Here is a 27,273-nt window from a genome sequence, read left to right as displayed (position 1 = left end):
CTCCTCAGCACCCTGCCTCCAGAGAGCTTTCACCTGGGCGTGGCCATCAGCATGTCCATCAACATCGCCGGAGGCTTCGTCCATCCCATTTATGTTCTTCATAAATACGGAAAATTGCCATGGATGAAGGAGACGTAGTGTCTCGGGTCAAACGCTTCCTAATGGGGATGTGTGTTTCTGATGGTCTGTAACAGTAGTTTAGTGGAACTTCAGAATGGTTCCTCAGACAGTTTCATGTGTTTCTCCTGACCTGTAATGGCAGTTTAGTGGAATAGAATAGAATACAATAAATTTCTAATGGTTCTGATCTTATTCTGAAGGTGATCATCTCCCCATGAACACGCCTCTGTTGGGTTCTGGTGGTATTTAACACTCACCAAGTAAAAACACCTCTAATGAGAATTTAATGAAAATCAGTAAACCCATCTCTATGTATTTATCTCTTAGTCTGTCAAATATTCATCTGTCTCCCAATATATCTGTCTATCTGCCTGTTTTTCTGTTCATCTCTCTCTCTCTCTCTCTCTCTGTCAGACACATTAGCGTGACTTTTATTATAGAATTATATTAAACTGTATTTATTAAAGTAATTTATTCAATAACTGCTTGTGATTGGAGTCATTTTATTTGCGTAATTGTGTGTGTGTGTGTGTGTGTGTGATTTGTTTAAGGTGGTAAAATGAGTGGATGTGTGTGTCAGCAGCAGCCACAGTTTTACACACTACACAACCTCAGTCACAAAACCACAATAAACACCATAAAATAACACAATAAACAGATCAAATCTCTCGCTATTAAAATCGGATAAACACCACACACACACACTAACACGCACACACACACACACTAACACACACACACTAACACGCACACACACACACACACACACTAACACACACACACTAACACGCACACACACACATACTAACACACACACACTAACACACACACACACACACACACACACACTAACACACACACACACACTAACACACACACACTAACACACACACACTAACACACACACACACACACACACTAACACACACACACTAACACACACACACTAACACACACACACACACACTAACACACACACACACACACACACTAACACACACACACTAACACACACACACACACTAACACACACACACACACACACACTAACACACACACACTAACACACACACACACACTAACACACACACACACACACTAACACACACACACACACACACACTAACACACACACACTAACACACACACACACACTAACACACACACACACACACTAACACAATCCTGAGAGGTATTTTTGTCTCAAAATACATGAGAAACCGTGCCGTTTCCTTCGAGGACAAAGTTTATATAGTGAACTTTTATTTTGAAAAAGTGACAGGAAGTTGAAGCTTTTCGCCGGAAGTAAGGAGGTGTGTGTGTGTGTGTGTGTGTGTGTGTGTGTGTGTTTCTCTCTCTCTGCAGCTCTTATGGGAACCACGGAGGGAGAAGGACGAAGAAGGTAAACAGCAGTGTTTAATGTTCCTCCTGTTCTGTCAGTGTAAACCATTCTGCTGGAAATTCCTCTTGTTTTTGTTGTTATTTACTCTCCGCCGTGTCTGTAGGTTTTGTTGTCTTTTTGTTCTACTGTTTTTGTTCCATTTGTTGTATCAGTGTGCGATTTTGCTCCATTTACATTTACAATAAGAGTTTCTGGATCATTAAAACAGCGACGTGTCAATATTACATGTGCGCAAAATATGTTTACATTTGGGTTTATAAACAAACAAACAAACAAACAAAGTGAGATATGGTTCTTATGGACTAGTGCCGATGATTATGAGGGCTTGTTACGGATGTGTCTGTAGTTATGTAAATAACCGCTAGGGGCGCCGTGTAACAGCTGATATTGTCCAGTACGCATGCGCAACCACGCTGAGACCTTCAGCAAAGTCAATAAGTGACAGTGATGTAGTGTTCGCAGGGACAGGTCAGTAAGTCCTGGTGTCCTGAGCAGGAACCTCTCCAGGAACACTGAGCACCACACCCAGAACAAAACAATTATTATACAGTTATTACAATTAATTTCTTTTTTCATTGCCAAAATTTTCTGCCCAGGTCAGTGTCCACCTGGCCGGGTTCAGTTGGTGAATCAGACGCTTTGCACAGACGTGTGATTCAGTGTGGATACTCGAGAGGTGTGTGGATGTTAATACGGAGTGTGTTATTAACGTGTTGTAAATGTTGTGTTACAGATAATATGGAGTTCCACAGAGCTGCAGAGATCAGCACTCAGTGGAAACCTCCACTAGACTACAGCACATCCACCACATCTACATCCACATCTACAGCCAAGTGTGTCACTCAGCAGGTAACAACACAGACACACACCTCCAACGCTCTCATTTCTTCCTAACAGATGAGTGCAGGGAGTGAAAGTGATCCGGTGTATCGGGGTCTTATGCTTTCGCAGGTTTCCGAGAGCAGCTCTCACACAGAGGCCTCCGACTCGGACGGGTTCCTGTCCTGTCCATCAAAACCTGTAGTGGACAACCAGGAGTTTTCCAGTTCAGAAACAAACAACCAACAGGTGAAGAAACATCTCTGATTTTTTGTTGTTATTAATTATTTGTAATTATTACTCTGTGTGCTGCTTATGTGAAGGAAGGAGTTTCAGCTAAAGTGTAATAAAATTCTGAAATAAACTCAACTTTAAAGACAGGAATAAAACTGTAACACTGCAGACCTGTCTGATGGTGATGATGATGTCTGATGGTGACGATGTCTGATGGTGATGTCTGATGATGATGTTTATGTCTGATGGTGATGATGATGTCTGATGATGTTTATGTCTGATGGTGATGATGATGTCTGATGGTGATGTTTATGTCTGATGGTGACGATGTCTGATGGTGATGTCTGATGGTGATGTTTATGTCTGATGGTGATGTTTATGTCTGATGGTGATGATGATGTCTGATGGTGATGATGATGTCTGATGATGATGTTTATGTCTGATGGTGATGATGATGTCTGATGGTGATGTTTGTCTGATGGTGATGATGATGTCTGATGGTGATGATGATGTCTGATGATGATGTCTGATGGTGATGATGTCTGATGGTGATGTTTATGTCTGATGGTGATGATGATGTCTGATGGTGATGATGTCTGATGGTGATGTTTATGTCTGATGGTGATGATGATGTCTGATGGTGATAATGATGTCTGATGATGATGTTTGTCTGATGGTGATGATGATGTCTGATGATGTTTATGTCTGATGGTGACGATGTCTGATGGTGATGTTTATGTCTGATGGTGATGTTTATGTCTGATGGTGATGATGATGTCTGATGGTGATGATGATGTCTGATGATGATGTCTGATGGTGATGTTTATGTCTGATGGTGATGATGATGTCTGATGGTGATGTTTGTCTGATGGTGATGATGATGTCTGATGGTGATGATGATGTCTGATGGTGATGTTTGTCTGATGGTGATGATGATGTCTGATGATGATGTTTATGTCTGATGGTGATGATGATGTCTAATGATGATGTTTATGTCTGATGGTGATGATGATGTCTGATGATGTTTATTTCTGATGGTGATGATGATGTCTGATGATGATGTTTGTCTGATGGTGATGATGATGTCTAATGATGATGTTTATGTCTGATGGTGATGATGATGTCTGATGATGTTTATTTCTGATGGTGATGATGATGTCTGATGATGATGTTTGTCTGATGGTGATGATGATGTCTGATGATGATGTTTGTCTGATGGTGATGATGATGTCTGATGATGTTTATTTCTGATGGTGATGATGATGTCTGATGATGATGTTTGTCTGATGGTGATGTTTGTCTGATGGTGATGATGATGTCTGATGATGATGTTTATGTCTGATGGTGATGATGATGTCTGATGGTGATGTTTATGTCTGATGGTGATGTTTATGTCTGATGGTGATGATGATGTCTGATGGTGATGATGATGTCTGATGGTGATGATGATGTCTGATGATGATGTCTGATGGTGATGTTTATGTCTGATGGTGATGATGATGTCTGATGGTGATGTTTATGTCTGATGGTGATGATGATGTCTGATGATGATGTTTATGTCTGATGGTGATGATGATGTCTAATGATGATGTTTATGTCTGATGGTGATGATGATGTCTGATGATGTTTATTTCTGATGGTGATGATGATGTCTGATGATGTTTATTTCTGATGGTGATGATGATGTCTGATGATGATGTTTGTCTGATGGTGATGTCTGATGGTGATGATGATGTCTGATGATGTTTGTCTGATGGTGATGTCTGATGGTGATGATGATGTCTGATGATGATGTTTGTCTGATGGTGATGTCTGATGGTGATGATGATGTCTGATGGTGATTTTTATGTCTGATGTTGATGTCTGATGGTGATGATGATGTCTGATGGTGATGTTTATGTCTGATGATGATGTTTGTCTGAGGGTGATGATGTCTGATGGTGATGATGATGTCTGATGGTGATGTTTATGTCTGATGGTGATGATGTCTGATGGTGATGATGATGTCTGATGGTGATGATGTCTGATGGTGATGATGATGTCTGATGGTGATGATGATGTCTGATGGTGATGATGATGTCTGATGGTGATGTCTGATGGTGATGATGTCTGATGGTGATGATGATGTCTGATGGTGATGACGATGTTTATATCTGATGGTGATGATGATGTCTGATGGTGATGATGATGTCTGATGATGATGTTTATGTCTGATGGTGATGTCTGATGGTGATGTCTGATGATGATGTTTGTCTGATGGTGATGATGATATCTGATGATGTTTATGTCCGATGGTGATGTTTATGTCTGATGGTGATGATGATGTCTGATGATGATGTTTATGTCTGATGGTGATGATGATGTCTGATGGTGATGATGATGTCTGATGGTGATGTTTGTCTGATGGTGATGATGTCTGATGGTGATGATGTCTGATGGTGATGTCTGATGGTGATGATGATGTCTGATGATGATGTTTGTCTGATGGTGATGATGATGTCTGATGGTGATGTTTATGTCCGATGGTGATGTTTATGTCTGATGGTGATGATGATGTCTGATGATGATGTTTATGTCTGATGGTGATGATGATGTCTGATGGTGATGTTTATGTCCGATGGTGATGTTTATGTCTGATGGTGATGATGATGTCTGATGATGATGTTTATGTCTGATGGTGATGTTTATGTCTGATGGTGATGTTTATGTCTGATGGTGATGATGATGTCTGATGGTGATGTTTATGTCTGATGGTGATGTTTATGTCTGATGGTGATGTTTATGTCTGATGGTGATGTTTATGTCTGATGGTGATGTTTATGTCTGATGGTGATGTTTATGTCTGATGGTGATGATGATGTCTGATGATGATGTCTGATGGTGATGTTTATGTCTGATGGTGATGATGATGTCTGATGGTGATGTTTGTCTGATGGTGATGTTTATGTCTGATGGTGATGATGATGTCTGATGGTGATGTTTATGCCTGATGGTGATGTTTATGTCCGATGGTGATGTTTATGTCCGATGGTGATGATGATGTCCGATGGTGATGTTTATGTCTGATGGTGATGTTTATGTCCGATGGTGATGTTTATGTCCGATGGTGATGTTTATGTCCGATGGTGATGTTTATGTCTGATGGTGATGTTTATGTCTGATGGTGATGTTTATGTCTGATGGTGATGATGATGTCTGATGGTGATGATGATATCTGATGATGTTTATGTCCGATGGTGATGTTTATGTCTGATGGTGATGATGATGTCTGATGATGATGTTTATGTCTGATGGTGATGATGATGTCTGATGGTGATGATGATGTCTGATGGTGATGTTTGTCTGATGGTGATGATGTCTGATGGTGATGATGTCTGATGGTGATGTCTGATGGTGATGATGATGTCTGATGATGATGTTTGTCTGATGGTGATGATGATGTCTGATGGTGATGTTTATGTCCGATGGTGATGTTTATGTCTGATGGTGATGATGATGTCTGATGATGATGTTTATGTCTGATGGTGATGATGATGTCTGATGGTGATGTTTATGTCCGATGGTGATGTTTATGTCTGATGGTGATGATGATGTCTGATGATGATGTTTATGTCTGATGGTGATGTTTATGTCCGATGGTGATGTTTATGTCTGATGGTGATGATGATGTCTGATGGTGATGTTTATGTCCGATGGTGATGTTTATGTCTGATGGTGATGTTTATGTCTGATGGTGATGTTTATGTCTGATGGTGATGTTTATGTCTGATGGTGATGATGATGTCTGATGATGATGTCTGATGGTGATGTTTATGTCTGATGGTGATGATGATGTCTGATGGTGATGTTTGTCTGATGGTGATGTTTATGTCTGATGGTGATGATGATGTCTGATGGTGATGTTTATGTCTGATGGTGATGTTTATGTCCGATGGTGATGTTTATGTCCGATGGTGATGATGATGTCCGATGGTGATGTTTATGTCTGATGGTGATGTTTATGTCTGATGGTGATGTTTATGTCTGATGGTGATGATGATGTCCGATGGTGATGTTTATGTCTGATGGTGATGTTTATGTCTGATGGTGATGTTTATGTCTGATGGTGATGTTTATGTCTGATGGTGATGTTTATGTCTGATGGTGATGTTTATGTCTGATGGTGATGTTTATGTCTGATGGTGATGTTTGTCTGATGGTGATGTTTGTCTGATGGTGATGTTTATGTCTGATGGTGATGATGATGTCTGATGATGATGTTTATATCTGATGGTGGTGATGATGTCTGATGGTGATGATGATGTCTGATGATGATGTTTATGTCTGATGGTGATGTTTATGTCTGATGGTGATGTTTATGTCTGATGGTGATGATGTCTGATGGTGATGATGATGTCCGATGGTGATGTTTATGTCTGATGGTGATGTTTATGTCTGATGGTGATGATGATGTCCGATGGTGATGTTTATGTCTGATGGTGATGTTTATGTCTGATGGTGATGATGATGTCCGATGGTGATGTTTATGTCTGATGGTGATGTTTATGTCTGATGGTGATGATGATGTCCGATGGTGATGTTTATGTCCGATGGTGATGTTTATGTCTGATGGTGATGTTTATGTCCGATGGTGATGTTTATGTCCGATGGTGATGTTTATGTCCGATGGTGATGTTTATGTCCGATGGTGATGTTTATGTCTGATGGTGATGATGATGTCTGATGGTGATGATGATGTCTGATGATGATGTCTGATGGTGATGTTTATGTCTGATGGTGATGATGATGTCTGATGGTGATGTTTATGTCTGATGGTGATGTTTATGTCTGATGGTGATGATGTCTGATGGTGATGATGATGTCTGATGATGATGTCTGATGGTGATGTTTATGTCTGATGGTGATGATGATGTCTGATGATGATGTTTATGTCTGATGGTGATGATGATGTCTAATGATGATGTTTATGTCTGATGGTGATGATGATGTCTGATGATGTTTATGTCTGATGGTGATGATGATGTCTAATGATGATGTCTGATGGTGATGTTTATGTCTGATGGTGATGATGATGTCTAATGATGATGTCTGATGGTGATGATGATGTCTAATGATGATGTCTGATGGTGATGATGATGTCTGATGGTGATGATGTCTGATGATGATGTTTATGTCTGATGATGTTTATATCTGATGGTGGTGATGATGTCTGATGGTGATGATGATGTCTGATGATGATGTTTATGTCTGATGGTGATGATGATGTCTAATGATGATGTCTGATGGTGATGATGATGTTTATGTCTGATGGTGATGATGATGTCTAATGATGATGTCTGATGGTGATGATGATGTCTAATGATGATGTCTGATGGTGATGATGATGTCTGATGGTGATGATGATGTCTGATGATGATGTTTATGTCTGATGATGATGTTTATATCTGATGGTGGTGATGATGTCTGATGGTGATGATGATGTCTGATGATGATGTTTATGTCTGATGGTGATGATGATGTCTGATGGTGATGATGTCTGATGGTGATGTCTGATGGTGATGTCTGATGGTGATGATGATGTCTGATGATGATGTTTATGTCTGATGATGATGTTTATATCTGATGGTGGTGATGATGTCTGATGGTGATGATGATGTCTGATGATGATGTTTATGTCTGATGGTGATGTTTATGTCTGATGGTGATGTTTATGTCTGATGGTGATGATGTCTGATGGTGATGATGTCTGATGGTGATGATGTCTGATGGTGATGATGATGTCTGATGGTGATGTCTGATGGTGATGTTTGTCTGATGGTGATGTCTGATGGTGATGATGTCTGATGATGATGTTTGTCTGATGGTGATGATGATGTCTGATGGTGATGATGATGTCTGATGATGATGTTTGTCTGATGGTGATGTTTATGTCTGATGGTGATGTCTGATGGTGATGATGATGTCTGATGATGATGTTTGTCTGATGGTGATGATGATGTCTGATGGTGATGATGATGTTTGTCTGATGGTGATGTCTGATGGTGATGTCTGATGATGATGATGTCTGATGATGATGTTTGTCTGATGGTGATGTCTGATGGTGATGATGATGTCTGATGATGATGTTTATGTCTGATGGTGATGATGTCTGATGGTGATGTTTATGTCTGATGGTGATGTTTATGTCTGATGGTGATGATGTCTGATGGTGATGTTTATGTCTGATGGTGATGTTTGTCTGATGGTGATGATGATGTCTGATGGTGATTTTTATGTCTGATGTTGATGTCTGATGGTGATGTTTATGTCTGATGGTGATGTTTATGTCTGATGGTGATGATGTCTGATGATGATGTTTATGTCTGATGGTGATGATGTCTGATGGTGATGATGATGTCTGATGGTGATGATGTCTGATGGTGATGTTTATGTCTGATGGTGATGTTTATGTCTGATGGTGATGATGTCTGATGGTGATGTTTATGTCTGATGGTGATGTTTATGTCTGATGGTGATGATGATGTCTGATGGTGATTTTTATGTCTGATGTTGATGTCTGATGGTGATGATGATGTCTGATGGTGATGTTTATGTCTGATGGTGATGATGATGTCTGATGATGATGTTTGTCTGATGATGATGTTTGTCTGATGGTGATGATGTCTGATGGTGATGATGATGTCTGATGATGATGTTTATGTCTGATGGTGATGTCTGATGGTGATGATGTCTGATGATGATGTTTATGTCTGATGGTGATGATGATGTCTGATGGTGATGATGATATCTGATGGTGATGTTTATGTCCGATGGTGATGTTTATGTCCGATGGTGATGATGATGTCCGATGGTGATGTTTATGTCTGATGGTGATGATGATGTCTGATGATGATGTTTATGTCTGATGGTGATGATGTCTGATGGTGATGTTTGTCTGATGGTGATGATGTCTGATGGTGATGTCTGATGGTGATGTCTGATGGTGATGATGATGTCTGATGATGATGTTTGTCTGATGGTGATGATGATGTCTGATGGTGATGATGATGTCTGATGGTGATGTTTGTCTGATGGTGATGTTTATGTCCGATGGTGATGTTTATGTCTGATGGTGATGATGATGTCTGATGATGATGTTTATGTCTGATGTTGATGTCTGATGGTGATGATGTCTGATGGTGATGTTTATGTCTGATGTTGATGTCTGATGGTGATGATGATGTCTGATGGTGATGATGATGTCTGATGATGATGTTTGTCTGATGGTGATGTCTGGTGATGATGATGTCTGATGATGATGTTTATGTCTGATGTTGATGTCTGATGGTGATGATGATGTCTGATGGTGATGATGATGTCTGTCTGATGGTGATGTCTGATGGTGATGTTTGTCTGATGGTGATGATGATGTCTGATGGTGATGATGATGTCTGATGATGATGTTTATGTCTGATGATGATGTTTATGTCTGATGATGATGTTTATGTCTGATGGTGATGATGATGTCTGATGGTGATGATGATGTCTGATGATGTTTATGTCTGATGGTGATGATGATGTCTGATGGTGATGTTTATGTCTGATGGTGATGATGATGTCTGATGATGATGTTTATGTCCGATGGTGATGATGATGTCCGATGGTGATGTTTATGTCCGATGGTGATGATGATGTCCGATGGTGATGTTTATGTCCGATGGTGATGATGATGTCCGATGATGATGTTTATGTCCGATGGTGATGATGATGTCCGATGGTGATGTTTATGTCCGATGGTGATGATGATGTCTGATGATGATGTTTATGTCTGATGGTGATGATGATGTCTGATGGTGATGTTTATGTCCGATGGTGATGTTGATGTCCGATGGTGATGTTTATGTCCGATGGTGGTGATGATGTCCGATGGTGATGTTGATGTCCGATGGTGATGTTTATGTCTGATGGTGATGATGATGTCTGATGGTGATGATGATGTCCGATGGTGATGTTGATGTCCGATGGTGATGTTTATGTCTGATGGTGATGATGATGTCTGATGGTGATGATGATGTCTGATGGTGATGATGATGTCTGATGGTGATGTTTGTCTGATGGTGATGTTTATGTCCGATGGTGATGTTTATGTCTGATGGTGATGATGATGTCTGATGATGATGTTTATGTCTGATGTTGATGTCTGATGGTGATGTTTATGTCTGATGTTGATGTCTGATGGTGATGATGTCTGATGGTGATGATGATGTCTGATGATGATGTTTGTCTGATGGTGATGTCTGGTGATGATGATGTCTGATGATGATGTTTATGTCTGATGTTGATGTCTGATGGTGATGATGATGTCTGATGGTGATGATGATGTCTGATGATGATGTTTGTCTGATGGTGATGTCTGGTGATGATGATGTCTGATGATGATGTTTATGTCTGATGGTGATGTCTGATGGTGATGTCTGATGATGATGTTTATGTCTGATGGTGATGATGATGTCTGATGGTGATGATGATGTCTGATGATGATGTTTATGTCTGATGATGATGTTTATGTCTGATGGTGATGATGATGTCTGATGGTGATGTTTATGTCTGATGGTGATGATGATGTCTGATGGTTATGTTCATGTCTGATGGTGATGATGATGTCTGACGGTGATGATGATGTCTGATGGTGATGATGATGTCCGATGGTGATGATGATGTCCGATGGTGATGATGATGTCCGATGGTGATGATGATGTCTGATGGTTATGTTCATGTCTGATGGTGATGATGATGTCTGATGGTGATGTTTGTCTGATGGTGATGATGATGTCCGATGGTGATGTTTATGTCCGATGGTGATGATGATGTCTGATGATGATATTTATGTCTGATGGTGATGATGATGTCCGATGGTGATGTTTATGTCCGATGGTGATGATGATGTCTGATGGTGATGTTTGTCTGATGGTGATGATGATGTCTGATGGTGATGTTTATGTCCGATGGTGATGTTTATGTCTGATGGTGATGATGATGTCTGATGATGATGTTTATGTCTGATGTTGATGTCTGATGGTGATGATGATGTCTGATGGTGATGTCTGATGATGATGTTTGTCTGATGGTGATGTTTATGTCTGATGATGATGATGATGTCTGATGGTGATGATGATGTCTGATGATGATGTTTATGTCTGATGGTGATGATGATGTCTGATGATGATGTTTATGTCTGATGGTGATGATGTCCGATGGTGATGTTTATGTCCGATGGTGATGATGATGTCTGATGGTGATGATGATGTCTGATGGTGATGATGATGTCTGATGATGATGTTTGTCTGATGATGATGTTTATATCTGATGGTGATGATGTCTGATGGTGATGATGATGTCTGATGATGATGTTTATGTCTGATGTTGATGTCTGATGGTGATGATGTCTGATGGTGATGTTTATGTCTGATGTTGATGTCTGATGGTGATGATGTCTGATGGTGATGATGATGTCTGATGATGATGTTTGTCTGATGGTGATGTCTGGTGATGATGATGTCTGATGATGATGTTTATGTCTGATGGTGATGATGATGTCTGATGGTGATGATGATGTCTGATGATGATGTTTGTCTGATGGTGATGTCTGGTGATGATGATGTCTGATGATGATGTTTATGTCTGATGGTGATGTCTGATGGTGATGTTTATGTCTGATGGTGATGATGATGTCTGATGGTGATGATGATGTCTGATGATGATGTTTATGTCTGATGATGATGTTTATGTCTGATGGTGATGATGATGTCTGATGGTGATGATGATGTCTGATGATGTTTATGTCTGATGGTGATGTTTATGTCTGATGGTGATGATGATTGATGATGATGTTTATGTCTGATGGTGATGATGATGTCTGATGATGATGTTTATGTCTGATGGTGATGATGATGTCTGATGATGATGTTTATGTCTGATGGTGATGATGATGTCTAATGATGATGTCTGATGGTGATGATGATGTCTAATGATGATGTCTGATGGTGATGTTTATGTCTGATGGTGATGATGATGTCTAATGATGTCTGATGGTGATGATGATGTCTAATGATGATGTCTGATGGTGATGATGTTTATGTCTGATGGTGATGATGATGTCTAATGATGATGTCTGATGGTGATGTTTATGTCTGATGGTGATGATGATGTCTAATGATGATGTCTGATGGTGATGATGATGTCTGATGGTGATGATGATGTCTGATGGTGATGATGATGTCTGATGGTGATGTTTGTCTGATGGTGATGATGTCTGATGGTGATGATGATGTCTGATGGTGATGTTTATGTCCGATGATGATGTTTATGTCTGATGGTGATGTTTATGTCTGATGATGATGTTTATGTCCGATGGTGATGATGATGTCCGATGGTGATGATGATGTCTGATGATGATGTTTATGTCTGATGGTGATGATGATATCTGATGGTAATGTTTATGTCCGATGGTGATGTTTGTCTGATGGTGATGATGATGTCTGATGATGATGTTTATGTCCGATGGTGATGATGATGTCCGATGGTGATGTTTATGTCTGATGGTGATGATGTCTGATGGTGATGATGTCTGATGGTGATGATGATGTCTGATGATGATGTTTATGTCCGATGGTGATGATGATGTCCGATGGTGATGTTTATGTCCGATGGTGATGTTTATGTCTGATGGTGATGTTTATGTCCGATTGTGATGATGATGTCCGATGGTGATGTTTATGTCCGATGGTGATGTTTATGTCTGATGGTGATGTTTATGTCCGATTGTGATGTTTGTCTGATGGTGATGATTATGTCTGATGGTGATGTTTATGTCTGATGGTTATGTTTATATCTGATGGTGATGATGATGTCTGATGATGATGTTTATGTCCGATGGTGATGATGATGTCCGATGATGATGTTTATGTCTGATGGTGATGATGATGTCTGATGGTGATGATGTCCGATGGTGATGTTTATATCTGATGGTGATGATTATGTTTACAGGATTTGAGGACCGCTCACTCTTCCTACTCCAGATTGAACATTTACTCCTCAGAAGACAGTGATGAAGACGTCTGTGCCTCCAGACTGAGGAAGACTAAGAGCATTGTACGTCTCTGTTTTATCTAATGGTTGCACTCTTCACCTAGGACACGTGGTGGTGGTGTTCACCTTGAATATACACCCATCCTCATGGTGACCTCCATGGTGTCTAGTTAAATCTCATCTCCTCTGGTTAATGATGGAGGATGGTTTTATTAGTAGATTTGTTAACTCTGATTCACTGATTCTTTTCAGTGAATCAGTTCATTTGACTCAACTCACTGATAAGAGTCAACTCTTTCGACTCAGTGCTTTTGGTTCTAAACAGTTCAGAGTTTGTAATGTGTTTATTGAGATATATATTAATAATGATTAGAGGAACTCAGGTGCACTATGTGACTCAGAAAATGGAGTTTATTATGTAATATCGCCACCTACTGGGTCAATAATATGTGGACATGTGTCTGAGGTGATGTTAAAAGCCGACTCTTGATTCCTGTCATTCCCAGGTCAGGGAATCCTTCAGAGGAACAGTTTATTTAAATAAATGTTAACATCTGATGTGTTTAGTTTACAGAATTTAAAAAAAAAAGAAAGAAAAGAAGAGCTTTTTGTTGCTGTGACATCATGATGGACTGTTTCAGCTAAGATTAGTCCCGCCTCCTGTGCTCTGATTGGTTGATAGTTTTGTGCTGACAAGGCAGGTGGTGTACAATAAAGCCAGAATAAAATCCAGCAAATAATATTCACCATTTTTGCCCCACATTCTTAACAGGATTAGTTGCTGATGAAGTCATTAATAATGAACAGTAGAGTCGGATTATATTAGAGTCGGATTATGTTAGAGTCTGATTATATCCAGAGGCAGTTAGTGTGCAGGTGATTATTTTTTTCATTTCATTTTTCATATTTTTAATTTTTCAGCTGGATGAGTTGTTTACTGACGAGTCGAACGACTCTGCGTCAGACAGCGGAGAGGATCTTCCCTCGAAACCCGGAGACGAGAGCGAGGAGAGCAGCTCGGACATCAGCGAGTGTCCTCGACCGAGTGTCAGCACTTACCGGAGGTCCAAGTTCGACGGCGTGGCTGTAAACAAGACCGAGAAAACGGAGGACGGGAGGAGAGTGTATAATAAAAAACACTACTGTCTGTTTTGCTCGAAACCTTTCAGTAAAATCGCCAGACATCTGGAGGACGTTCACTCGAAGGAAGAGGAAGTCTCAAAAGCCTGCAGTTTTCCAAAAGGCTCCAAACAGAGGAGGATTTATCTGGACGAGCTCCGTCTCAGAGGGAATTACATCCACAATATAGCCGTGCTGAAATCCGGGAAAGGCGACCTGATCCCGTACAAACGTCCGCGAGGGGAAATGAAAGCGAGCGACTTTATGCACTGCCCTCACTGTCAGGGCTTATTCACCAAAAAAGTCCTGTGGAGGCACATGAAGGTCTGCAAACTGAGTCCTAAAGATTACGTTCCCAAACCCGGGAAGAACCGTACACTGTCTCTGTGCGCGGCCACGCAGCCGGTGCCGCGGAACATCAGCCCGGAGCTCTGGAAGATTCTAAGTGTCATGGTCTCGGATGAAATCACAGAAGCCGTAAAGAGCGACAGCTGTGTCATCCAGATGGCGGAACACTGGCTCCGGAAGAGCGGAGAGTCTCCCAACAGTCAGTGCTTCATCCGGCAGAAGTTACGGGAATTAGGGAAGCTGCTGCTCAGCGGCCGCAAAGTGACGTCTCTCAGGAAACTGGAGGATTTCATAGACCCGTATAACTGCATGCAGGCGGTGGAAGCCGTGCGGCATGCCTGTGAATACAACAGCGAAAAAAACACCTACAAAATCCCCTCACTCGCTAAAAAGCTGGCCATTTGCCTGGCGCAGCTCAGTCGCCTCATACGGACTAAAGTGGTGTTGCCGAAAAACGTGAAACTGGCACGGAAACTGCAGAACTTCCAAAAAATCCACGAGGAACGCTGGAACGATCTGCTGTGTGCGACGGTGCTGAGGAATTCCGAAGACGAGGAGGTGAAATTTAAACCTCCGATGCTGTTGGCTTTCACAGAAGACGTTCAGAAGCTCCACGCCTTCCTGGACAAAGCGCAGGACGAGTTCACAGCGCTGTTATCCGCAGAGTCGTCCACTAAACACTGGTCGGATTTAGCCAAGGTCGCGCTGACGCAGATCATCCTGTTCAACCGGAGTCGAGAAACCGAAGTGGTGAGCATGACGCTGGACACCTTTTTATCCCGAGACAACTCCGATCCTGCCACAGACATCGACTGGGCTCTGACCGAGGTGGAGAAACAGCTCTGCCGCCATTTTTACAAAATCGTCATCCGCCGAGACGGAGCGCGTCCCATCCCCATCCTGCTGACCCTGAAAATGCTGCGCGCTCTGCAGCTGCTGGTGGAGAAGCGAGAGTCCTGCAGCGTGATGAAGGACAACACCTACGTCTTCGCCCGGCCCTCGGCCTCGTCTCATTTCAGATGCTCCGACTGCGTTCGAAGCTTCGCCTTGATTTGCGGAGCGAAGGATCCTCAGGCGCTCACATGTTGGAAGTTACGGAAGCGGATGGCGACGTTGTCCACGGTGCTGAATCTCGGAGACCCAGAAATCAACCAGCTAGCGAGCTTTCTAGGACACGAGCTAATCATCCAGGATGAGTTTTATCCCCTGCATGAAAGGACACTACAGCTAGCGAAAGTGCACAAGGTGCTAACGGCAATGGAGCAGGGACGAATGATGGAGTTCATGGGCAAGAACTTTTCAGATATCGACGTTCAACCTGATGGTACGTTTACTCATTGATTCAATCACTGACTCATTCACTCACTCACTGATTCACTGACTCAGTCACTCACTCATTGACTCATTCACTCACTCACTGATTCACTGACTCATTCACTCACTCACTGACTCACTGATTCAGTGACTCATTCACTCACCCACTGATTCACTGTCTCATTCACTCACCCACTGATTCACTGTCTCATTCACTCGCTCACTGATCCACTGACTTATTCACTCACTCACTCACTCACTGATTCACTGACTCATTTGCTGATTCCCTGACTCACTCGTTCTATGGCTCACTGATGCACTAATTCATTCACCCACCCACAATGATTTAATGACACACTAATTGATTCAGAGATCCTTACTCATTGATTCACTTACTGATGTATTCATTTATTCATTCAACTGACTGATCGAATTTAATTCACTGACTGCTTGATTTTAATTGACTGATTCATTGATTTTAATTGACTGACTGATTCTCTGACTCACTCACTTTTCTGTTTACACACTAAATGACATGAAGGAAAGAAAAGTTGAATATAAGTTTAAAAATAAATGAATAAATAAATGATTGAATACTGGATGTGTAAATGGCAAAGGTCCACATATTAAATTCTTATTATTTTCTTCCTCTGTAGAGAAGGTTGATCTGAGCAGCGACAAAGTGAAGAAGAGCTGGGAGTGTTCAGGTGTGTGACTCTTCATTATAAATCAATTAGATCAATTAAAATTGGAATAGAAAGTACATACATATTGATAGTTAGCTCATTAATTAAAGGATTTAGAGATTTCTTTAAAAGTCTGAATATTCTGTTCACATTCTCTGTGATATTATAGCGTCTATAAATATATAAATAAATCGACTATTTTTTTATATGACTATAAAATTAAAAACTTTAAAAAAAAAACCTTAAAAAAATATTCTGAGTGTTTAATCACCTGTAAGTGATCATCATTTAAGAATTTGAATATTGTTCATATTAATTATTGCTTCATTTGCATATTATAATTACTTCCTCAGTCGTATTCTCTCTTCGTGTTTATCCTGAACGCAGGTGTGATTCCAGGCACGTGTCCGGGGAAAAAAGTGGCTCAGAAAAAGAGGAAAACGTGGAGCGGGCCTGAGATCCAGGCGGTGGAAAAGCACATGAAGGATTACATCACTTCCTGTCGAGTCCCCGGCAAAGCAGCGTGCGAGAACTGCATCAGCGCCGAGCCTTTAACGCTCAAAAAGAGAGACTGGCAGAGCGTCAAGTTCTACATCTACAACCGCATCATGGCACAGAAGAGAGAAGCCAGCCACAAAGTCTGAGGAGTTTTAAACGTCAAATAAATAAATAAATAAACACAATGCTTTCAAACTGCAGCATTAAAAACCACCTCACTGCTTAAACGTGTATGTCACATTACCACAGGGGGCGTGGCTTACAGGAGCAGGGTAAAACAAACCCTGAAAAAATACCACGGCTGTAACTACCCCACTAGTCTTTATAACTAACCTCAGATCTGCACGAGTTATTCTGTGAGGAAGGTTTATAGTCCACGTTCACGCTAGCAGGCGACATGTCTCACGTGATGCTTTGTTTCCTGTGGGTGTGGCCTGACTAGAGTCTCTCCGTTAATGCTAGCTAATTAAACAGATTAATACACTGAGTGGAGACTCCAGCGATCTCTGCTGCTCCCTTCCACACGTTCACGCTCAACTCATCACCTCTGATACACCAGGAGAAGATTAAACACTCGGAGGATCCTCATGTGATTGGATCAGTCTGAGGAATCGTTCCAGACGGTCGTTGGGGTTGTTGCGTCGTTCCAGCCTCATGGCCAGGTTTGAGATTGCCACGTTTTCATCTCTCGCTTGTCTGGACACGGACTTCCTCCATCAGCTCCAGTCTATTTCCTCTCACTTTATTCTCGAATACAGTCACTCTTACTTATCCTACAGGCTTAAGCATCACTTCTACTTTTTTCTTCTTTTTTTTATTTCCTGACCAATCAGGTCACACATGAGGCCAAGGATGCTGGTGAGGAAAAAAGCCTAAAATCTGGTGTAAAAAAAAAAAAAATGTCTTAAATGTGATAAATCTGATCTAGAGAGCAGACTCGGGCCTGCAGTTTGCACATAATAGCTACGATATGCACTTACGTTGTCATGGTAACAGTGTGGAAGCAGCCAATCAAGCTGCAGTGTTTATCTCCGCCGTAGCACTTACTCTGTCAGATGACGACGATGATGATGATGATTATTTATTCCCATCAGCAGTATGTCTTACGGATCCACGGACGGTTCAGTTTATAAACCCGTGTTATTTTTCCCAGCTCAACTCTCCGGTTTAATTCTGTCTGTGTGTGAAGGTAATGGTGTAGTGTGGTGATACTGAAGGTGTAAACGTTCACCTGCGTGGCAGATTCGTGTCAGTAATAAAAGCAGTGAGACTCGCTGTAGCTGTAGCTGTATGTTCAGATGTAATGAAGCTTTTTCACATGTTATGATGGTATTAGCACACACACACACACACACACACACACACTGTGGTCACAGTTGTACTGCATGACTTCTGTTTCTTTATGTAACACCAAAACTTTACACTATTTCATAATAAATACAACTAACACACTCCATCCTGTCTTGACTCGTGTGTGTGTGTGTGTTCTCTATTCGGATTGGTTGAAAAGTGCACATATTTATTTTACTGCATCTGTTCGAATACATTATCATTTCTATGGCAACGGCTCATGCGCCTGATGATAAACAGATTATTTTTTAAAAAAACATTTAGATAAAGTTTACTGTAAGGAGAAAATGTTTATTTGACTTGATGGAAGGAGTCTCCAGTGTCAGAGCTGTGAACTATCTGGTTTCACAGATGCAGACACAGTGGTCAGTATCTATCAAAAGTGGTCTAAGGAAGGAACAGTGGTGAACCGGTGACAGGGTCATGGGTGGTCAAGGCTCATTGATGCACGTGGGGAGTGAAGGCTGGCCCGTGTGATCCGATCCAACAGACGAGCTACTGTTGATCAAACTGCTGAAGAAGTTAATGCTGGTTCTGATAGAAAGGGGTCAGAATACACAGTGCAGGACAGTTTGTTGTGTATGGGGTAGCACCAGACCGGTCAGGGTGACCATGCTGACTCCTGAGCAACGCCAAAAGCACCAACAATGGGCACATGAGCATCAGAACTGGACCATGGAGCAACCTGGGGAACACGTGGCACCAGGATGCACTATGGGAAGAAGGCGAGCCGGCGGAGGCAGCGTCCTGCTTTGGTCAGTGTTCTGCTGGGAAACCTTGGGTCCTGTATCCATGTGGATGTTACTTTGACACGTACCACCTACCTAAGCATTGTTACAGACCATCTACACCCTTTCATGGAAGCGGTATTCCCTGATGGCTGTGGTCTCTTTCAGCAGGATAATGCGCCGTGTCACAAAGCAGAAATGGTTCAGGAATGGTTTGATGACCACAACAACCAGTTTGAGGTGTTGACTCCGCCTCCAAATTCTCCAGATCTCAATCCAATCCAGCGTCTGTGGGATGTTCTGGACAAACAAGTCTGATCCATGGAGCCTCCACCTCACAACTTACAGGACTTAAAGGATCTGCTGCTAACATCTTGGTGCCAGATCCCACAGCACACCTTCAGGGATCTAGTGGAGTCCATGCCTCAACAGGTCAGGGCTGTTTTGGCAGCAAAAGGGGGACCGACACAATATTAGGCAGGTGGTCATAATGTTATGGCTGATCGGTGTATATTTAAAATTTTTTTTTTTTTTTTTTTAATAAAGATATTTTAAACTTTAATATTTATAAACATGTTGACTGAAAGTCTCATCATCACCTGGGATTAGTTATGTGTTCTGTTTTTTTAATAAAACATCAGTATAGTGAATTTGCATGAATGACAAGACATTAACAACACAGGTGGTGACACACACACACACACACACACACACACACACACACACCTGGAAGCTGTTAGGAAGGAGAGATCTCGGCTGCAGCGTCTGTAAGCGTCTCTCTTCTTTATTCTTTATTTAAAGTGAAATTTTTATGTTAATCAAAGCTGTTCATTTATTATTTATTATTATTTATTGTCTCATTATATCATTATATTATCAGACATAAAAATATGAAGATTCATGAAAAGGATCTGTTCTTCTCGTTTCTTTAGTATAATATCCCAGAGTGCGCTCAGTGAGATGATAATATATTCTGTTATAAATACAGACATTAAAATACTTAAAGGATGTAAAATCTTATGGATAGTTAAATAAGACTTTTTTCTTTTAAAAAAAACCTTTTAAGTGTGTATATATAATCACAACCTTCTAAAAAGACTGAAATAACAATATTATTATTATTATTATTATTATTATTATTATTATTATTGGGATAAATTCTGATGTGTATATTCTCCAAACACGTGTTAGAATTAATTTATTTTAATTCTAATATCCTTGAATACAGTAATCAGTAATATCTCAGTAATATGATCCGTATCATAAATAAATAAACACGTCTGAACGGCGCTGTGGAGCCGAAGCAGAATATCTCGTCCTGGAGGAATATCAGAACATGGAAGTTAACAGAATATTTATGATGATGCTACCACCAGCAGGCTTCACATGTATTCTCCAGGTGATGAGAATGATCAATCAATCAAAAGAATCAGAATCATGTTGTATTTGAGTCTCTTAGACTTCGTTTGTGACTCGACTCTGGAATAAACTATTTCCGTTCCACGTGTGTTAGTTTGATCAGGATCAAATCTTCAGGGTCATTTTTCCATTCGTTGATTTGTTTTGATGAATTTTGATGAATATCTTCTTCTCAGTTTCATCTGTTTTCTCTTGTCTCCAGTTTTGTTTCTGAGGAACATTTTTTCTTTCTCCAGCCTGAGAACAATGATTTCCTCCAACATGAACTCCTCCGTCCCTCCTGAGGAACAGTGGAAGACCAGCCCCAGGTTCCTCCTGGTTGTATGTGTGCATGTGTTGAATTACACCGTGGGTCTTTCTCTGCACTCCTACATCATCATGCTGCTGTTAAACAGACACAGGAGACTGGATCTGTCTGACGTCTTCACCCTCAACCAGGCCGCTGCTGAAATCTTCTTCATGCTCCTTGCTCCTTTTCACATCCTGCTGAACGTCAGGTCTGAGATGTGGGTCCACAAGCCGCTGGGGTTGTTCCTGGGCTTGGGGATGTCGGTGCGAGCTCTGCTGCAGTGCGTCGTGTGTCTGGAGCGCTACGTGGCCGTGGTCCATCCTCTCACCTTCCTGAAGTTCAGGCCTCTGCGCTATCGCATGGGGACGTGTGCGATGGTGTGGGTGGGTGCAATGCCATGTGGAATCATCTGCATGTTCATGTTCCCTGACATCCCATACCAGGTCTTTGGAGTTATCTACTTCATGATTCTGAGCGTCAACGTCTTCAGCTGCGTGTCCATCATGAAGAAGCTGAGACGCTCGGGTCCGGCGCAGAGGAACGCTGACCGCTGGGGGGAGGACGGAGCCAAAAAACGAGCCTTTCACGTGGTCTTGATGAACCTGCTGACGTTTCTGGTCCAGAACACACCCATCGCAGTCCTGTTTGCGACGCTGCACACGCTGCCCAGTGCCGTGTTTAAACTGAGTGCAGACGTCTGCCTGGCCATCAACCTGGCAGTGGGCTGGGTGCAGGCGCTCTTTGTGCTCCATAAAGCTGGAAAGTTCTCGTGATGGATCTGATGCCACGTGATTAAAGCCTCTGGTCTCCTCCATCTCTCAGCAGATTTCCATTCAGATTTCCATGAAAATGTATTCATGTGACTGATGCTGAGAGAGAAACCCTGGAGGTATAGCGAACTCTGATGGTCATATAGTGAAGTTCTGGAAATCTGTTTCCAACGAAAAGTACAGAAAAGTCCAAATAACTACAAGCTACATTTACATTCACCTGACGTGCCTGCTGTTTCTATCCAAAACATATAATGGAGACTTGTTGTCATTTTAACCATGGCAGCTTGTTTGGATCATGAGCAGATCTTTTCTTCCTCCACATTTCATCTTTAAAGCTCCAGAACTTTTGTGGATCTTCTCGGTGTTTCTGCCTGGAGTCCAGTCTGGTCTTCTGAGCCTTCCTGCTGATGAGAAGTTTGTGTCGTTGTCCAGCGGTTGGTTGGTGTGACCTTCACCATGTCCTGTGGAGGTTGTTGGTGATGTCACTGACTGCTTTAGCTACAGAACTCTTTACATTACACTTTATTTTAGTTTCATTCTTCCTGCAGCTGGAACTCTATCTGTTTAGAAAAAAACACACAAAGAAGTATTTTCAAAGAAGTATTTTGACATAAAATGGCAACGTGTGTGTGTGGGTGTGTGTGTGTGTGATGTATGCGAGTGACGTGTGTGTGTGTATTTGTTATTTGCATGAATGACAAGTCTTTGTGGAGATTATTGACGAGGCAGAAACACACACACACAGAAACAACACACACACATGCACACACACACACACACACTGAGAAAGAGAGAGAAGAGATTTTTTGAGAAGTGCTCTGCATCATACGTAAGTTTCTCTGAATCATCATTTATTTATATTTACTTACAGGTCTGATATAAAGAAAGAATGTAATTGTGTAGAATGTGTTTGTTTGTTTGTTTGTTTATCTCCTCTGTGATTGAGTTGTATATGATGTACTCAGTGAAGGTTTGCAGTTTGAGTTTAATTAGAATAATTCTCCAGGTAAATCCAGAGGTTTCTTCTCTCTTTCTCTCTCTCTCTCTCTCTCTCTCTCTCTCTCACACACACACACACATAGTGAAGGTGTGATGAGGATCACTGTGCTGTCTCTCTTACACAATTTATTATTTGAGGTTTAAGAGCCTGAAACTCTGTAAATGTCATCAGCACGGCTCTCCTTACACTCTATTGATCATTAATAAACTCTTTATTAAGCATGTGTTCATTTACATATTCATTAATTAATACATCTTAATTAATTTCTAATCAGCTGAATAAATCTGTTAATTAATTCTGTCATATGTAGGAAACGTAATAATAATAAAATCCGTGTGATTGTGTTCCTCAGAGTGACGTGTGATTGTGTTCCTCAGAGTGACGTGTGATTGTGTTCCTCAGAGTGACGTGTGTTTGTGTTCCTCAGAGTGACGTGTGATTGTGTTCCTCAGAGTGACGTGTGACTGTGTTCCTCAGAGTGACGTGTGATTGTGTTCCTCAGAGTGACGTGTGACTGTGTTCCTCAGAGTGACGTGTGATTGTGTTCCTCAGAGTGACGTGTGTTTGTGTTCCTCAGAGTGACGTGTGTTTGTGTTCCTCAGAGTGACGTGTGATTGTGTTCCTCAGAGTGACGTGTGTTTGTGTTCCTCAGAGTGACGTTTGATTGTGTTCCTCAGAGTGACGTGTGATTGTGTTCCTCAGAGTGACGTGTGTTTGTGTTCCTCAGAGTGACGTGTGTTTGTGTTCCTCAGAGTGACATGTGTTTGTGTTCCTCAGAGTGACGTTTGATTGTGTTCCTCAGAGTGACGTGTGACTGTGTTCCTCAGAGTGACGTGTGACTGTGTTCCTCAGAGTGACGTGTGTTTGTGTTCCTCAGTGACGTGTGACTGTGTTCCTCAGAGTGACGTGTGTTTGTGTTCCTCAGTGACGTGTGACTGTGTTCCTCAGAGTGACGTGTGACTGTGTTCCTCAGAGTGACGTGTGACTGTGTTCCTCAGAGTGACGTGTGTTTGTGTTCCTCAGTGACGTGTGACTGTGTTCCTCAGAGTGACGTGTGACTGTGTTCCTCAGAGTGACGTGTGTTTGTGTTCCTCAGAGTGACGTGTGACTGTGTTCCTCAGAGTGACGTGTGTTTGTGTTCCTCAGTGACGTGTGACTGTGTTCCTCAGAGTGACGTGTGACTGTGTTCCTCAGAGTGACGTGTGTTTGTGTTCCTCAGAGTGACGTGTGTTTGTGTTCCTCAGAGTGACGTGTGATTGTGTTCCTCAGAGTGACGTGTGACTGTGTTCCTCAGAGTGACGTGTGACTGTGTTCCTCAGAGTGACGTGTGTTTGTGTTCCTCAGAGTGACGTGTGTTTGTGTTCCTCAGAGTGACGTGTGATTGTGTTCCTCAGAGTGACGTGATTGTGTTCTATAGTGGTTGCTATAGAAACGATAATGTGTTACATCAGAAACAGCCCATAAACATGAATAAACCTAAACCTCTCCATTCTTTCCTCTCTCTTGCACTGTTTACTCTGTTTCTTGTGGAGAACAGAAGGATGAACATCTCCAGCATGCTGAACTCCTCCATCCCTACAGAGGAAGAGGAGGAGCACATCATCAAGTTCTCCTTCGTCATATCTATCCATGTTCTGAATTACCTCCTGGGTCTTCCCCTGAACTCCTGCGTCATGGTGCTGCTGATAAACAGATGCCGGAGCCTGGATCCATGTGACGTCTTCACCCTCAACCAGGCTGCTGTGGAGATCTTCTTCCTGCTCCTGGCGCCGTTTCACGTGTCGTGTGACATGAAGACGGAGCTGTGTTTCTATAAAGTGGTCGGTTTTGTCATCGGCGTGGGGATGGTGGTGCGCTCTCTGCTCCAGTGTGCCGTGTGTCTGGAGCGCTATGTGGCCGTGGTCCATCCCCTCACCTTCTTGAAGTTCAGAGCTCTCAGGTACCGAGCGGTCATCTGCGGCGTGACGTGGGCGAGCGGACTGGTGTCTGGCGTGGTCTGCATGTTCACGTTCCCCTTACTGCCCTACAAAGTCATCCTGGTGTACACCATCATCATGCTGAGCATCAAGATCTTCAGCTGCGTGTCCATTCTGAAGACGCTGAGACACCCGGGCCCGGGGGAGAGGAGCGTGGACACGGGGACGGACGACGGAGCCGGCGTGAAAACACGAGCCTTTCACGTGGTGGTGGTGAACCTGCTGATGTTTCTGGTCCAGAACTTTCCGATCACCGTCGCCTTCATCATGCAGGACATGCTCTCCATGAAAGACTTCAGCCTGGCGCTAGCCATCACTCTGGCCATTAACATCACCATGGGGTTCATGAGTCCTGCTTTTGTGCTCCTTAAAGCTGGGAAACTTTCGTTTTTGAAGTCTGTGTGCTGTTAGAGTACACTTCTGATAGATTTTAGTGATCAAGCTGGCTGTGGTGCATAGTTATAGATCACTGAATAATCACTGACCTTGTGGGCGTGGCCTGTCCAGGGATTAGTTTTTTTTCAGTTGAGATGAGAGACAGTGTGAGAGAAAAGCTTTTTTGCTCCTAAACTTAACAAGATAAACACATTAAAATTTATATCTCACATGCTCTGCTTCATGCTCAGAATAGATTAGATTAGATCAGATCAGTTTAGATCAGATCAGTTTAGATCAGATCAGGTTAGATCAGATCAGGTTAGATTAGATCAGATCAGTTTAGATCAGATCAGTTTAGATCAGATCAGTTTAGATCAGATCAGTTTAGATCAGATCAGTTTAGATTAGATCAGATCAGTTTAGATCAGATCAGTTTAGATCAGATCAGTTTAGATCAGATCAGGTTAGATTAGATCAGATCAGTTTAGATCAGATCAGTTTAGATCAGATCAGTTTAGATCAGATCAGTTTAGATCAGATCAGGTTAGATTAGATCAGATCAGTTTAGATCAGATCAGTTTAGATCAGATCAGTTTAGATCAGATCAGGTTAGATTAGATCAGATCAGTTTAGATCAGATCAGTTTAGATCAGATCAGTTTAGATCAGATCAGGTTAGATTAGATCAGATCAGTTTAGATCAGATCAGTTTAGATCAGATCAGTTTAGATCAGATCAGTTTAGATCAGATCAGTTTAGATCAGATCAGGTTAGCAAAGTGATCTAACTGCACTAGCTAGGCTCTCTCTCTACAGTGATCTCTGCTGCTTCCTTCTGATCTTTATCCCTCCTCAGGACGTCTCTGTAACTCTAGATTAATTTTCTTAATGAATTTAATTAGTTAAAAAGATCTACTGTGTAAGAAACCCTCCTAACCCTGGTTTCCGTTTCCATCTTCTCCTGTCCGATTAAACGTTAATAAAGGAGCAGAAACTGGAGAGTGGATTTAGCAAGTACAGTTAGCTTACTTTGCTAATCTAATCGAATCGAATCGAATCTGAGAACCAAGCTAGTATGAAGCTACGCTGCTAACACATGAATTATACATCTGCTTTTTTCTTTGATTATAAACTTTAGAAGCTACACATGCCAAAGCTACTGCTGTTTCTCTGTAGAAGATGACGTACAGGCCACGCCCACAAACACCAGTGAGTGGTGTCTAATATGTGAAATTTTTTTTTAAAAAGTGATGGAATTTTAGCAGGGGGAGCTTGGTGGTCCAGGGATTTGAAATTAGATCTTAAATCTGATGGAACTTGTTTTGCCTACGTGTGTGTGTGTGTGTGTGTGTGTGTGCCGCTCGGCTGTTTTGCATGATTGAGAAACGCAATCTAAGCTTGCAGTGAGTTCAGAAACATCCGAATAAAATCTTACAGGAAAACAAACTGGATGGAAAAATAAAAAAAAAATAGTGTGTGTGTGTGTGTGTGTGTGTGAGAGAGAGAGAGAGAGAGAGAGAGAGAGAGAGAGAGAGAGAAAGATGGAGAGAGAAAGAATTTGGGCATATTTGCATTCATTTGCATTTTTTTATTAAAGCACACACACACAAATAAATAAATAAATAAAATAAGATCAGATTTGCATGATCATGATATTATTTATTTCGTTTATCCGTATCCTTTTTTCTTATTTCTCTCTCTCTCTGCATTTAGCTATAGATATTTTGCTCCTACACTTGATGAACGCTAGAGGGC

At 41.7% G+C, this 27,273-nt stretch overlaps 1 protein-coding gene across 1 annotated transcript; it reads left to right on the top strand.

The window, feature by feature from the left end:
- Positions 1-1,413: 1,413 nt before the first annotated feature.
- On the top strand, positions 1,414-19,061 carry LOC131362103 (uncharacterized). Its single transcript, XM_058403870.1, has 7 exons — positions 1,414-1,522; positions 2,256-2,371; positions 2,474-2,590; positions 13,601-13,705; positions 14,564-16,433; positions 17,080-17,130; positions 17,497-19,061. The coding sequence occupies exons 2-7, from the start codon at positions 2,261-2,263 to the stop codon at positions 17,751-17,753; spliced, it is 2,511 nt and encodes an 836-aa protein (XP_058259853.1). The 5' UTR covers positions 1,414-1,522; positions 2,256-2,260; the 3' UTR covers positions 17,754-19,061.
- The last annotated feature ends 8,212 nt before the right edge of the window (positions 19,062-27,273 follow it).

Source organism: Hemibagrus wyckioides, linkage group LG11 (assembly GCF_019097595.1).
Source record: "Hemibagrus wyckioides isolate EC202008001 linkage group LG11, SWU_Hwy_1.0, whole genome shotgun sequence".
NCBI lineage: Eukaryota > Metazoa > Chordata > Actinopteri > Siluriformes > Bagridae > Hemibagrus > Hemibagrus wyckioides.
This window is presented reverse-complemented; position numbering and strand designations above follow the sequence as displayed.